Source organism: Salvelinus fontinalis, chromosome 7, assembly GCF_029448725.1.
Source record: "Salvelinus fontinalis isolate EN_2023a chromosome 7, ASM2944872v1, whole genome shotgun sequence".
Classification (NCBI taxonomy): domain Eukaryota; kingdom Metazoa; phylum Chordata; class Actinopteri; order Salmoniformes; family Salmonidae; genus Salvelinus; species Salvelinus fontinalis.
Genome location: NC_074671.1, coordinates 20,375,205 through 20,390,345, shown reverse-complemented (window position 1 = coordinate 20,390,345; position 15,141 = coordinate 20,375,205). Strand labels below are relative to the sequence as shown.

The window sequence follows — 15,141 nt, the reverse complement described above, 5'->3', positions numbered from 1 at the left end:
CACTTAGGAAGCAACACTGATTGACAATAAATTTCACATGCTGTTGTGCAAATGGAATAGACAAAAGGTGGAAATTATAAGCAATTAGCAAGACACCCCCAAAAAAGGAGTGATTCTGCAGGTGGTGACCACAGACCACTTCTCAGTTCCTATGCTTCCTGGCTGATGTTTTGGTCACTTTTGAATGCTGGCGGTGCTCTCACTCTAGTGGTAGCATGAGACGGAGTCTACAACCCACACAAGTGGCTCAGGTAGTGCAGTTCATCCAGGATGGCACATCAATGCGAGCTGTGGCAAAAAGGTTTGCTGTGTCTGTCAGCGTAGTGTCCAGAGCATGGAGGCGCTACCAGGAGACAGGCCAGTACATCAGGAGACGTGGAGGAGGCCGTAGGAGGGCAACAACCCAGCAGCAGGACCGCTACCTCCGCCTTTGTGCAAGGAGGTGCACTGCCAGAGCCCTGCAAAATGACCTCCAGCAGGCCACAAATGTGCATGTGTCAGCATATGGTCTCACAAGGGGTCTGAGGAGCTCATCTCGGTACCTATTGGCAGTCAGGCTACCTCTGGCGAGCACATGGAGGGCTGTGCGGCCCCACAAAGAAATGCCACCCCACACCATGACTGACCCATCGCCAAACCGGTCATGCTGGAGGATGTTGCAAGCAGCAGAACGTTCTCCACGGCGTCTCCAGACTCTGTCACGTCTGTCACATGTGCTCATGTGCTCAGTGTGAACCTGCTTTCATCTGTGAAGAGCACAGGGCGCCAGTGGCGAATTTGCCAATCTTGGTGTTCTCTGGCAAATGCCAAACGTCCTGCACGGTGTTGGGCTGTCAGCACAACCCCCACCTGTGGACGTCGGGCCCTCATACCACCCTCATGGAGTCTGTTTCTGACCGTTTGAGCAGACACATGCACATTTGTGGCCTGCTGGAGGTCATTTTGCAAGGCGCTGGCAGTGCACCTCCTTGCACAAAGGCGGAGGTAGCGGTCCTGCTGCTGGGTTGTTGCCCTCCTACGGCCTCCTCCACGTCTCCTGATGTACTGGCCTGTCTCCTGGTAGCGCCTCCATGCTCTGGACACTACGCTGACAGACACAGCAAACCTTTTTGCCACAGCTCGCATTGATGTGCCATCCTGGATGAACTGCACTACCTGAGCCACTTGTGTGGGTTGTAGACTCCGTCTCATGCTACCACTAGAGTGAGAGCACCGCCAGCATTCAAAAGTGACCAAAACATCAGCCAGGAAGCATAGGAACTGAGAAGTGGTCTGTGATCACCACCTGCAGAATCACTCCTTTTTTGGGGGTGTCTTCCTAATTGCCTATAATTTCCACCTTCTGTCTATTCCATTTGCACAACAGCATGTGAAATTTATTGTCAATCAGTGTTGCTTCCTAAGTGGACAGTTTGATTTCACGTAAGTGTGATTGACTTGGAGTTACATTGTGTTGTTTAAGTGTTCCCTTTATTTTTTTGAGCAGTGTATAAACTCCCAGTAATTTATTGGGTAAACCACCAACGTTTCGGCATCACTCTGCCTTCTTCAGGGTGACCCTGGTGTTTTACCCACTAAGTTACTGGGAGTTCATATATAAACTCAATTTTTATAGCTTACAGTTTATTCGCCCTTAGTCTGCACCTTATGCTTTTTCTTAGACAAAAAAACCCAGCTAAAAACTTGAGCTGACATGGTCTAGTTGATCTGGACATTTGACGTTAGTTATAGTTATAAATAGCTCTCAAGGTATGCAATGACTGACGAGCTAAACTGATGCTTTACTACCCAATTTTGAAATTGCACCTTGTGCATTCTACTATTACAACTTTCAAGAGTAAGTTGAAAGCCAGACTTAGTAAAAAAAAAAAATTTAAGTTAAAAAAAAATCATATATATTTGTATTTATACAGTTGTTTTTTTTCACGCCGTATTCTGAACTTGCCTTAATTCCACCATCTTTACACGCTAGGAAACCATGAATGGGGGGAGGGGTTTGAGGTGGGGGAATTCATTCAAGGTCAGAATACGGCACACCGCCACACCTTCATTTAATCGTTCTCCACCCATAGAGTTCTTTTATAGTGTCTATTTGTGCTCTTCCAGTTTTCAATCCTTATTGCAATTATTAATACTAGCAAGAGTTAAGACTTACAGACAAGTTTTCTTTCTAAGATAAAGAGTGAGACCCGAATACGTCGCCATTATTTACCGTTATTGTGTAGATCAATGCACGCCTAACACAATCTGTACATTTGTGTCGTTTTTTGAAAATACTTTAAATTGACACTCTTAGTTACCAGTAGCTCTCGGTACCCAAAATCGTTTGAGTCTTGGTATTTAAGTGTGTACACCAGTGAAAAGCTCTAATAAACTGTGTCCACAATACAATGTAAGCATAAGGTCCGTCAGTGTCCACCAGTATCTCAGTTCACTCCACATTCACATTTCTTGGCAAGACAAATAAAAAATAAAAACGTTTCACACGCTCGACCCGAACTGAACAAACAACAGTGTACAAATAAGTTACTTGCGTCACGGCTTTGGCTCATTCTTCTGATTGGAAAGTCACCCAAACTCACCTGTGGATGGTTGCTTCATGGATTTGAAATAGAGTACACATTTCCCAGGAGCATCAGTTCATGACAGACGCCATCTTGGTTTCGGCTGATTTACGTCCAAGGACGACGCAAAAAGCCTATTCACTCCATAAATAAAGGGACAACCACACTACTGTAATCTCTCCAAACCCTTCCCTGATGTCCCACATCTGTCTCCATCCAAGTTCCTTTAGGTCCCATAGTCCCTCACTCTACCTGTGTTCTGTGGGAGGAAACCCCTAGCGTACAGGGGCGTGTACAGCAGCGCTCAACCCAAGGTACTCCAGGTTCTCTGCTGCAGGCAGGAAGTGACTACTGGTGGGTGTGGCCTGAGTCAGGAAGTCCTGGTAGTCTGGGTTGTCCATGCGCTCGCAGATGGAGCGAGGGAGGGTACTGCGGGCCATGTTGTGGTACTCAGGGATCTCCAGCACGCACGGCAGGAAGTTGAAGAACTTGACGTCCGGGTCGTACCCAGAGGAGGTCCTACTAGCCCAGGCTGGCTCAGTGGGGTCCTCATAGCTGGGGTTGAAGACGTCAGAGAGCCTGGTGTTCCCGTCCTGGTTCATGTATTCTAGAATACAGACAAAGGTCAAGTAAATACCCAGGCTTACATTACAGAGCGGAGATGGTGAAGTGTTACGCCCTCAATGCATATGTGTTGAACGTTAATTGAATAACTCATCATAGATAACGTTTGTACTGTACCTGGAAGAGCTGGGAAATCTTTCTCTAGAGAACCACCGTGGGTGGGGTCTGTGATGTCCTTCTCTAGAGAACCACCGTGGGTGGGATCTGTGATGTAGCGAAGGATCACACTGTTCTCTCTCATTGGATGGCCATTCTGTGGTGAGACGATTGAGACGTCAAACGTGTGTGTGCATATGTCTGTTTGTGCGTTCGTGCGAGTGTGTGTGCGTGCTCACTTACCCTAGAGTTGTGGTGCTGGGTGGTCTGTCTGGTGGAGAGGTCCTTATAGGGGTGAAGATACTCCTCAGCATCCTCCATGTTCTCTGATGTACTGATCAGGCTACGGTAGAACATAGGTTCCGTGGGACTGGGCAGGTACATGCGATCATCCCCCTGAAATGTACATTTAGAGTAAATTAGATTAAAAGCTTGGTGTTTTATTCTTTCTTAAGTTAAAACATGACACTTCGGTCATAAATGGCTCTCATCAGCAAATTAAGTAGACATACCATCATAGCTTTCAATACTTTTTATTGCCTATAGCAGTTTCCCAAACTCGGTCCAGCCTCCCCGGGTGCAAGTTTTGTTTTTTCCCTAGCACTACACAGCTTATTCAAATAACCAATGTATCATCAAGCTTAAATGATTTGAATTAGCTGTGTAGTGCTAGGGCAAAAACCAAAACGTGCACCCAGGGGGGGCCTAACTAGAATATGGGTAAATATTTCATTTTGACTGATCCTAAATAGATAAAATCCCATTGAGATCAAACATTTATTTTATGATAGAGATCTTTCCTGTAATGTCCCATCAAAGAAATAAGAGTTGATGCAACCATCTAATAGAATATCTAATTCTGAGGAAGTAAAGTATTCTTAAATGACCTGAATGACCAGATAGCGAGATGGATCCCGGGCCATTTTGGAGAACTCTGAGATGAGCTCCCTGAACCGTGGTCTGCTCTCTGCATCGATCATCCAGCCTGAAGGTAGGTAAGACATAAAACCCCTTGATTGTGTGCGCGCGCATGTGTACACACTTCGGTTGAATGCGTTCAGTTGTGCAAATAACTAGGTATCCCCTTTACATATCTATGCTGCACATGACTCACATTTGACCATGATCATGTAGACGTCTATGGTACAGATGGGGGGCTGTGGCAGGCGCTCTCCTTTCTCCAGGACTCCAGCTATCTCAATGGCCGGGATGCCATCGTAGGGCTTGGACCCAAACGTCATCAGCTCCCACACTGTCACACCTGCATGTCATTACAGAAACACCAACAGTAGAACTAAGAGGTTGACACTTTCGAAAGCTGTAGTTGTTCAGAATTTCAGTTTGACTATTTCCACAAATATTTGTACTGTTTGTCCAGTTGGACTTACCGTAGCTCCACACATCACTCTGATGTGTATAGGTCCAGTGAAGGATGGACTCCAGTGCCATCCACTTTATGGGCACCTACAGTAGGAGGGAGGATTATTGGTCAGCCATGGTTATTGCCCATCCTGTAAGAATTCTTTATTGGAAGTTAATTGTGTTCAGCGTTCATTCGTTTTGAGAGAAATGCCCACATTTTCTAGGATTTGCATGACTGTTTGTATAAAAACACTAAATGTGACTACGGCAGTGATGTTAGTTGCTCCAACCTTGCCCCCATCTGCGTGGTACTCCTTCTCGTCTGCGGTGAGCAGCTTGGCCAGTCCAAAATCGGTGATCTTGAGGTGGTGAGGCGTCTTCACCAGAACGTTCCTGGCCGCCAGGTCACGGTGCACCAGGTGATGCTCCTCCAGGTAGTTCATACCCTGCAGACATCCAAAAGACATATGGATGTCAGACACCAACTCCTTGTGACTCAGAGGCTGTCCTGATATGGACACTGTACATACAAATTGGTAGTGGATGAGATGAGGACCCCCTTACAATGTAAAGCACTTTATAATGAGAAAAATAGTCTATCACTACAATTTGACATTGGTTTATCCAGAGGTAAGCATTTGTACTAATGTTGACACGAACAAGGTCTCTTTCACCAGGCACTTTAATGTAACCTCCCAATACTTAACCTTCCATAGAGGGCTACTTTGAGTGGGACTTAACCGCTTTAGACGCCTAATTCACCCTTCTCTATAAAACACATCATTATTAGTATCTTTATAGCTACATCCCCTCCCTGCTTTGATCCATATCTCCATACAATCAATGAGACAATGTTGCTCTTTGAGACAGCAAGACAAGCCGTGAACAGATAGACCTCTGTGTATTCAATAATTAGCCCTCAGCAGGCTTACTGTACAAATAGACTAAATAATAACCAGAGGCAAGGTCACAACCAAGGCTGGGAAGAGAGCTCCACTCAGGCCAGGGGTTTTGGGGGATGTGTGTGGGGGGATGGGGTTTAAAGGGGTAACAAAGAAGTTAAGTGAATACATCAGTCCGTCAAAGACCCATTCCTAATCACACCTGAAATACTGCGAGAGCAGAGTGAGTGTTGAAGAAAGCAAAGTTTGCTCCCGTTTGTAATAATCAATCACACTACCCGCCATTCGTCTACATATTGCAGACGGATCTGGTTATCCAGGTGTGATAGCAGCTGGCATGGTTCTATTTGAGACTTGTCAGATCGAGATTGACTGACAAAGTACTTATTTGACAGGCTTGCTGGTGATTAGTTGGGAGGGACTGTTTTCCCCAAAGTTATGGGTATGGCATACTTATTTACAAAATAAGACAAAGCACCAATGTAACACAGCAAAGTCATTTCCTGTTTGCTCACCTTGGCGATTTGCACACACCAGTTAAGCAGGCACTGGGAGCCGATGTTGTCCTTGTTCTCCTTGACATAGTCCAGCAGACAGCCGTAGGGCATGATCTGGGTGATGAGCTGCACCGTGGACGTCAGGCAGATGCCCAGTAGACGACACACATGGGGGTGCTCCACGCTAGCCATCACATAGGCCTCCTGCAGACAGAAAAGATGGAGGATGTTCCAGGTCATCTTTTCAGATCTCACAATGCCTGGAGAAGTGTCTAACATCTCAGAAAACACATGAAAAGGATATTGCAATCTGCTGGAAGGTTGCTGGGCGGCAGGTAGCCTAGCAGTTAGAGTGTTGGGCCAATAACCGAAAGGTTGCTGGTTCAAATCTCCAACCCCGACAAAGCTCTGTCAATGTGCCCTTGAGCAAGGCACTTAATCCTAATTGCTCTTGTAAGTCGCTGTGGATAAGAGCGTCTGCTAAATGACGTAAATGTAAAAACATGCTGAGAAGCGCAGCCAGACTGCAAGAAAAAAAAGAAGGCCAACCGGGAACGCTTGGGCTGCATTTAGAAACATCTATACAAACAGTTTACTCACATCTAGAATCTCCTTGTTGGCTTTTGGAGAAGTGGCCTCTCTCAACACCTTAATGGCAACAGGGATCTTCACGTTTTCTCCCTCAGGAATCCACATGCCCTGGGGAGAGAACACGTTTATGTCACCTTTTACAAACTAATGGACACATAACTCTATTCCTGGACGAGGAACACGTTTTATAAAATCGGTTTGATCCCTAGTGATTTGTGTAGAGTGTGCTCGACTGGATTCAGACCCCGGTGTCCTGCCACAAGACTGTTTCTCAGGTCTCATGGAAGGTTACTCATTCACTGTCTGAACCACCTCCATTAAAAAAGCACCGATCACTTTGCTTACCTTAAAGACAGTTCCAAAGGCCCCTGATCCCAACACTTTGATCTTCTTAAACTCAGTCTCCTTCAGAATGCGGAGCAGGGCCTGGTTGGGTGCCTCTCCACTTGGGGTCAGGGGTTCAACCAACTATGGGAGCAACAACAAAGCAAAGTGTCTTATCTACTCCCAGTATGTCATTCATCCCTGTAAAAGTGTTGTTAACATGTTGGCCCCTGTGGTTGAATGTTGTACATGAGCGTGTCATGTCTGTGATTGAGTTTGTATGGCTGCGTTTACACCAGTGGCATCAGTTCAGTTAAACCTAAGGTATGGGAAAGTGGGTAAATTGAAGCTAATTTACTGCCTTTCTACACAATTTAAAAACTCTAAAATGCTATTTGGATTACAACAAAAACAAAAATTACCCCAGCCATGAATTATCACCTCAATATTAAGTTTAAAGTTCTGTGGAACGGCATATACAAAGTCAACCTCTACTCAACCTCAAATGTACTTGCAGTGCAACGTGAAATAAATGCATAATACAGACTATCGAGTCACAAGGCCGATATCTAATGCCGACATCCATCTGCAGCACAGAGTTTCAAGTTTTGGGAAGCGATATACCATAAAATTGCACCTTTATAATAAAGGATTACATGCATCTGTAGACTAATGTAAAATAGGCTACTATTCCCAATGTGATGAGTAGATTGCGTAGTCAGCGTGCGCTGACCAAACTGCGCACTTAAAACAAAACCACAGCTAATTTTTAAAAGAAGCTAAATCTCTCGGAGGACCTGAGCACTAGGACCATGCCTCAGGACTACCTGGCCTGGTGACTCCTTGCTGTCCCCAGTCCACCTGGCCGTGCTGCTGCTCCAGTTTCAACTGTTCTGCCTGCGGCTATGGAACCCTGACCTTTTCACCAGACGTGCTACCTGTCCCAGACCTGCTGTTTTCAACTCTTTAGAGACAGCAGGAGCGGTAGAGATACTCTGAATGATCGGCTATGAAAAGCCAACTGACATTTACTCCTGAGGTGCTGACCTGTTGCACCCTCGACAACCACTGTGATTATTATTATTTGACCCTGCTGGTCATCTATGAACATTTGAACATCTTGGCCATGTTCTATTATAATCTCCATCCGGCACAGCCAGAAGAGGACTGGCCACCCCTCATAGCCTGGTTCCTCTCTAGGTTTCTTGCTAGGTTCTGGCCTTTCTAGGGAGTTTCCTAGCCACCGTGCTTCTACACCTGCATTGCTTGCTGTTTGAGGTTTTAGGCTGGGTTTCTGTACAGCACTTTGAGATATCATCTGATGTAAGAAGGGCTTTATAAATACATTTGATTTGATTTAAATCACCATCTCTGGTGTAGTATTTTGAATGATTTTATTTCTGTATAGGCACGAGTAGTTATATAGCTAATATTGGCAAATTCAATTTACTTCCTCTAGCCTATTGAACGCGCCGTCTATGCCGACATCTATGTGAAAGTGACTGGTGCATAGAACAGCTGGCTGTGAGGCTTACAAGGCTGCGCTCAAATGCCGACATAAAACTCTGCGCACTGCCTAAACCGCTGACCGGCAAAGCAAACTGTCTGGCACCTTCTCTGCTCTCTGAGCGATGCGCTGCATGGTCCTAAAGCCAGCTGTTCAATACACTAAACACCTATTGCATTTTAATCGGGATTGGAATTATTTTTGTCTTTTTTGTAGCCTACTTTTACATTTTTGGTCTTGAGCTAGGGTATGGTGACACAGACATCCCAATTCTGATCTTTTTGTCACTAATTGGTCTTTTGACCAATCAAATATAGCTCTGAAAAAGATCTGATGTGATTGGTCAAAAAAACAATTAGTGGAAAAAAGATCATAATTGGGTTGCATGTGTGACTGTGAACGTAGCCTATATGTGCATGTCTAATGCATGTCCAAGTATACAGTTTGTGTCCTTCCTGTGTCTGTTACCTCTCTCTCCTGCAGCAGACGGCGCAGTGTCCTCTTCCTGACGACGTGGCGTCTGCGGAGCAGCACGAAAACACCCAGGGCGAGGACCACAAACACCAGGAGGCCTCCTACCACTCTGGCCACAACCACCGACGCAACGTGACCACTGGGAGAGTAGCAACAACACAGGGGTGAGTTTCCTGATAGATTATCTTAGTGGTATTAAGAATCTAAGATCAAACACTTTGTGACTACTGCTAATGTAAAAAGGGCTTTAAATACATTTGATTGATCTTTCATCTATTGCCTACACCGGACTAAATGGTTATATACTGTAAACTATATCATTTTGGGGGGAAACTCACCCAAGATGACTTCTCTTCAGTTACTTGATCAGTGCTACTTTACCCATGATACAGTTTCCTGTTAGCCTGATGCCAGATCCATTTTTGCGGTCTTGCTAAGAATGCCCCTCTCCCCACAGGTGTGATTACTACCTCTGAGGGTTTAGAGCTTGAGATATTTACCTCATACAAGTACTTGGGAGTATGGCTAGAAGGTACACTGTCCTTCTCTCAGCACATATCAAAGCTGCAGGCTCAAGTTAAATCTAGACTTGGTTCCCTTGATCGTAATCGCTCCTCTTTCACCCCAGCTGTCAAACTAACCCTGATTCAGATGACCATGCTAGATTACGGGAACATAATTTATAGATCGGCATGTAAATGTGCTCTGGAGCTGTCACGCCCTGACCATAGTAAGCTGTTTTCTCTGTGTTGGTTGGGGCGTGATAGTGATTTGGGTGGGTCATCTCGGTGTTTTTGTATTTCTATGGTGGCCTGATATGGTTCCCAATCAGAGGCAGCTGTTTATCGTTGTCTCTGATTGGGGATCATATTTAGGTAGCCATTTCCTCATTTGTGTTTGTGGGATCTTGACTATGTGTAGTTGCCTGTCAGCACTATTTTGTATAGCTTCACGTTTCGTTTGTTCATTTTGTTGGTTTGTTCGGTGTTCATTCATTAAAAGAGAATGTAGGCATAGCACGCTGCGCCTTGGTCTTATTCTAACGACGGATGTGACAGAAGATCCCACCAACAAATGGCCAAGCAGCGTGCCCAGGAGGAGGAAGTATCCTGGACTTGGGATGAGATCCTGGATAGGAAGGGATCCTGGACTTGGGAGGAAATCCTGGCAGGACAGGATCGCCTTCCTTGGCGGGAGTCGCCTAGGAGCATGAGAGGACAGCAACGACGTCGGGGAGGAAGGCCACAGAAACCCCAATATTATTTTTTTTTGGGAGGGGGGGGGGCACATGGAGCAGTTGGCGGAGCCGAGGAGTGAACCAGAGCCAGTCAGGGAGTCGAGTGAGGAGCTCGACGCAAGAGAGGTGCTGGCGTTGAGAGCACTGCAGAGCGGGCGTGCTGAGGTGCGTGTCATCAGCCCGGTGCCACCTGTACCGGTCCCACGCATCAGGTCTCCAGTGCGCCTTCACAGCTCAGTGCGTCCTGTGCTAGCTTCCCGCACTTGCCGGGCTGGAGTGAGCATCCAGTCAGGAAGGGTTGTGCCAGCTCTGCGCTCTAGACCTCCAGTGCGCCTCCACAGTCCAGTACGTCCTGTCCCTCTTCCCCACACTCGCCCTGAGGTGCATGTCATCAGCCCAGTGCCACCTGTACCGGTCCCACGCATCAGGCCTCCACAGTCCAGAGCTTCCGGCGACAGTTCCCAGTCCAGAGCTTCCGGCGACAGTTCCCAGTCCAGAGCTTCCGGCGACAGTTCCCAGTCCAGCGCTTCTGGCGACGTTTCACAGTCTGGAACCTCCAACGAAGGGCCACAGTCCGGAACATCCTGAGACGGGCTACAGTCCGGAACATCCTGATACGGTCTACAGTCCGGAACCTCCTGAGACGGTCTACAGTCCGGTCTACAGGTCTACTTGCCTAGTTAAATAAATAACTACTATAGTCATTGTCATGTTAAACAGCACAAACAGATCTGGAAAAAGGATGATCCTCACTCACCCTCTGGTGCTACAGCCACTCAGTCCAGGTCCAGAGCATCTGCAGACAGGAAGGAGGGGATACTATGGTCAGGAGACTACTTCACACAGTCTTGACCATGGTAAAATGTTCATGGTCTATCAACAGATATTCATTCAAAATAGGCCGACATTGGCTTTACAACAAAGAGTTAGAAATAGATGGGTAGCCTATGCCTTACCCCTGGGTGCAGTTCTCATGGCAGAGCTGACATTCTCGCTTCTTGTCGGTGTATTTCCAGATGTGCCTATCCCCGTCCCCGAGAACGCCGTGTGGGCACTGATATACACAGTGGGGGCCATCTTTGACGTGAGCGCACGCCAAACATTTGTCAGGGCCCTTCAGAGGGCGAGAGAGGAGGGTCAGAGGTGTCTAGAATTGTTGATCTTCACTGAAATAATCACTTGTCTTGAGTAAAACCACTGGCTCTGCCACATTTCCCAAGTCACACAGAATTCGTCTAGTTCTCTGAATTTGTTATGTAACTCAATATCACGTGAGAATGTCAAGATCATTTTAGATGAGACAATTGAGATGGATTTGAAGTGAAAGTAGCGTACTGGTCCAAAGCAGCTTTGTGGTCCATTCACCATACATTCTGGGTCACATTCTAGACACCTGTTATTCAGTACATACTCTCGTGGCACCCTGAAAAGGCGAGGGAAAACTGTTAAAACATTAACACAGCACAAGCCTACAGTAGATATATTTGACATATGAGAAGTATCAATAGTTTGCCCCTGGTGTCATTGGGCTAGCTCACCCCTCCAGTAGGTGACAGGCCCCTACACAGCGCCCCCTACGGGTGTAATACAGGCATGTAAAACACATGGTGGGGCCGGGCCCCCAGCAGCCCTCGTCAGTGCACATCTCATCACAGGTACTGTTTAGCTTGGCTGTAGGGAAGAGAGAGGAAGACTATAGGCCCCATCCAGAAACAACCCCCCCCCCCCCCCCCCCCCATAGACCCTACCCCCTAGGCTAGGGTAGATGTGAAAGGATAGGATAGCACAGGAGGTTGGTGACACCTTAATTGGGGAGGACAGGCTCGTGGTAATGGCTGGAGCTGTATTGCATCAAATTCCATTCGCTCTGTTCCAGCCATTATTATGAGCCGTCCTCCCCTCAGCAGCCTCCTTTGCAGGATAGGTGTACGCAATAGCGCTAAAAATCGATCGAACCGAGAGGGTGGAGGTGGAGTCACTGCCTCATCGCTTGGATCCAATCATGGCAATGTTAGCTTAGTTACCTAACAACAAGTACCAGTGGCCAATGGGAATAGGGCTGTTTTTGACTATCACAGGCACTAACTGGGAGGAATTAGCATTTGGCCATTTTAACCATTTCTCGAAAAGCAGTGTTTGTATAAAGGCATTGATCAGAATTCATTCTTTGTCCTTGCTTACCACAGGTGCTGATGTTGACGTTGTTGCCCACCGTTGAGGACTGTTTGCCCAATCTGAACAGGCTCTTCCAGTGGTCTCCGTTGGTGTAGCAGAGCTGGGGGTTATTCTTCACCACAACATTGCCATCGCTGATCTCTCGCAGGGAGCGGAGGCCTAAATACTTCAGATGGGCCAAGTTGAGGGCAGCGAAACTCACTTGACCACTACGGGAAAAGAAAAGGTCATGTTAGCTTACTGCTACTCTAGCTAGCCCAAACATATCATTAAACAATTAAATATACAGCAGGGAACCGCTCAAGCCAGCTCAAGTTTTATCTTCTAGGCTACTGAGTTTTTGCTATCAATCATGAACCGAAACCCCATTTGAAACAATTTTCAAAAACCTAGTTTCATAGGTATGACAAATAGCAGAGGTATCAACAGCACCTTCTGAAGCAGACATATTGAACATCACCACAGTGTAGGACAGAGATACACTTACAACTGTTTGGTCCTTCCTCTGATAATCTCTAGGTTTTCAAATGGACTGAGAGAGTCCAGGTGCTCGGGCCAAGCTTGTATCAGCAAAAACCCTTTAGGAAAATAACAAATATAAATGTAATCAAGCATCGTCTTTGCTTTTGTTACCCTTGGATGAATTATTAAGCAATTGAACATAAGTTAAATAGCTGTTCTACCTGAAATTTCCTTCACAGTCTTGAAATATTCCAGTTTGGCAGGGTCCATTTTTGGTGTTGATGTGTACCTATCACTGAGAGAAGCAATTACAAAGGCACATACTCCCGATAAAGTATGGGGTCACTTAGAAATGTCCTTGTTTTTGAAAGAAAAGCTTTTTTTGTCCATTTAAAATAACATCAAATTGATCAGAAATACAGTGTAGACATTGTTAATGTTGTAAATGACTATTGTTGCTGGAAACTGATTTTTATTTTATGGAATATCTGCATAGGCGTACAGAGGCCCATTATCAGCAACCATCACTCCTGTGTTCCAATGGCACGGTGTTAGCTAATCCAAGTTTATTTTAAAAGGCTAATTGATCATTAGAAAACCCGTTTGCAATTGTTAGCACAGCTGAAAACTGTTGTGCTGATTTAAAGAAGCAATAAAACTGGCCTTTAGACTGGTTGAGTATCTGGAGTATCAGCATTTGTGGGTTTGATTACAGGCTCAAAATGGCCAGAAACAAAACAAAACTTGTCAGTCTATTCTTGTTCAGAGAAATTAAGTCTATTTCATGCAAGAAATTGCCAAGAAACTGAAGATCTCGTACAACACTGTACTACTCCCTTCACAGAACATCGCAAACTGGCTCTAACCAGAATAGAAAGAGGAGTGGGAGGCCCCGCTGCACAACTGAGCAAGAGGACAAGTACATTAGTGTCTAGTTTGAGGACCAGACACCTCAAGTCCTCAACTGGCAGCTTCATTAATTAGTACCCGCAAAACACCAGTCAACGTCAACAGTGAAGAGGCGACTCCGGGATGCTGGCCTTCTAGGCAGAGTTGCAAAGAAAAAGCCATATCTCAGATTGGACAATAAAAGGAAAAGATTAAGATGGGCAAAAGAACAGACACTGGACAGAGGAACTCTCTGCCTAACTTGGATTAGCTAACACAATGTGCCATTGGAACACAGGAGTGATGGTTGCTGATAATGGGATTCTGTACGCCTATGTAGATATTCCATAAAAAAAATAAAAAAAAGTTTCCGGCTGCAATAGTCATTTTACAACGTTAACAATGTCAGCACTATTTCTGATCAATTAGTTATTTTAATGGACAAAAAAAATGCTTTTCTTTCAAAAACAAGGACATTTAAGTGACCCCAAACCTTCGAACACTAGTGTATATTATACACACGTATATACAGTGTATTCAGACCCCCTTGACCTTTTCCACATTTTATGTTCCAGCCTTATTCAAAAATAGTTATAATAATAATTTCAATCTACACAAAATACCCTATAATGATGAAGCAAAAAACAGGTTTTGATTTATTTGCAAATGTATATAAAATGTCCGGAAATATTGCGTTTACATAAGTATTCCTACCCTTTTTTTCAGTACTTTGTTGAAGCACCTTAAGCAGTGATTACAGCCTCAAGTCTTCTTGGTTATGACACTATAATCTTGGCACACCTGTATTTGGGGAGTTTCTCCCATTCTTCTTTGCAGATCCTCTTAAAAACCTCTTAGGGACAACATCCGGTGACGCTGGAGCACGACAAATTCAAATTACAAAATTGTAATATTAAACATTCATGAACATACAAGTGTCTTACATCATTTTAAAAGCTTAACTTCTTGTTAATCCAACCGCGTTGTCAGATTTCAAAAAGGCTTTACTGCGAAAGCATACCATGCGATTATCTGAGGACAGCGCCCCACATCAAAATACTTTTTCAACCAGCACCGGTTGTCATTCTTTATATCCAAAAGGTCTGTTTAGTTGGCGCCATTGATTTCAGTAATCCACTCCTTCAACATGCATAAGTCTGTAACGAGCATTACCGAAGGTGGCTCCCCTTCCTGTTCGAGTGGCGCTCGGCGGTCGTCGTCACCGATCTACTAGCTGCCACCGATCCCTTTTTCCCTTTTCGTTTGGTTTTGTCTAATTGTTTTCACCTGTTCATTGTTTGGTTGTTAGGATGGTGCTATTTAAGTTCGTTTAGCCCGCTTCTGTTTGTGCGGGCTTGTCTTTCTGTTTTTGTATGAGGTTGTTCGTATTATTGGGGTTTTCCACTGTCTGGATTTATTTTTTTCCAGTGTGTACTGT

The 15,141-nt window shown here is 45.3% G+C and overlaps 1 protein-coding gene across 1 annotated transcript in view; it reads right to left on the bottom strand.

Annotated features, from left to right (window-relative positions):
• Positions 1–474: 474 nt before the first annotated feature.
• The window catches only part of LOC129859179 (melanoma receptor tyrosine-protein kinase-like), a 50,757-nt gene continuing 36,090 nt past the window's right edge, over positions 475–15,141 (bottom strand). The window contains exons 10-27 of the mRNA XM_055928622.1: positions 13,037–13,110; positions 12,841–12,931; positions 12,360–12,562; positions 11,717–11,849; positions 11,514–11,601; positions 11,135–11,292; positions 10,936–10,974; positions 8,936–9,080; positions 6,982–7,104; positions 6,646–6,744; positions 6,064–6,249; positions 4,937–5,092; positions 4,673–4,748; positions 4,399–4,545; positions 4,172–4,269; positions 3,528–3,680; positions 3,306–3,441; positions 475–3,171 (exon numbers count right to left, since the gene is read on the bottom strand). Coding sequence (XP_055784597.1) covers positions 2,840–3,171; positions 3,306–3,441; positions 3,528–3,680; positions 4,172–4,269; positions 4,399–4,545; positions 4,673–4,748; positions 4,937–5,092; positions 6,064–6,249; positions 6,646–6,744; positions 6,982–7,104; positions 8,936–9,080; positions 10,936–10,974; positions 11,135–11,292; positions 11,514–11,601; positions 11,717–11,849; positions 12,360–12,562; positions 12,841–12,931; positions 13,037–13,110 — 2,437 coding nt within the window. The 3' untranslated portion in view covers positions 475–2,839. The remainder of the gene's footprint in view (positions 3,172–3,305; positions 3,442–3,527; positions 3,681–4,171; positions 4,270–4,398; positions 4,546–4,672; positions 4,749–4,936; positions 5,093–6,063; positions 6,250–6,645; positions 6,745–6,981; positions 7,105–8,935; positions 9,081–10,935; positions 10,975–11,134; positions 11,293–11,513; positions 11,602–11,716; positions 11,850–12,359; positions 12,563–12,840; positions 12,932–13,036; positions 13,111–15,141) is intronic.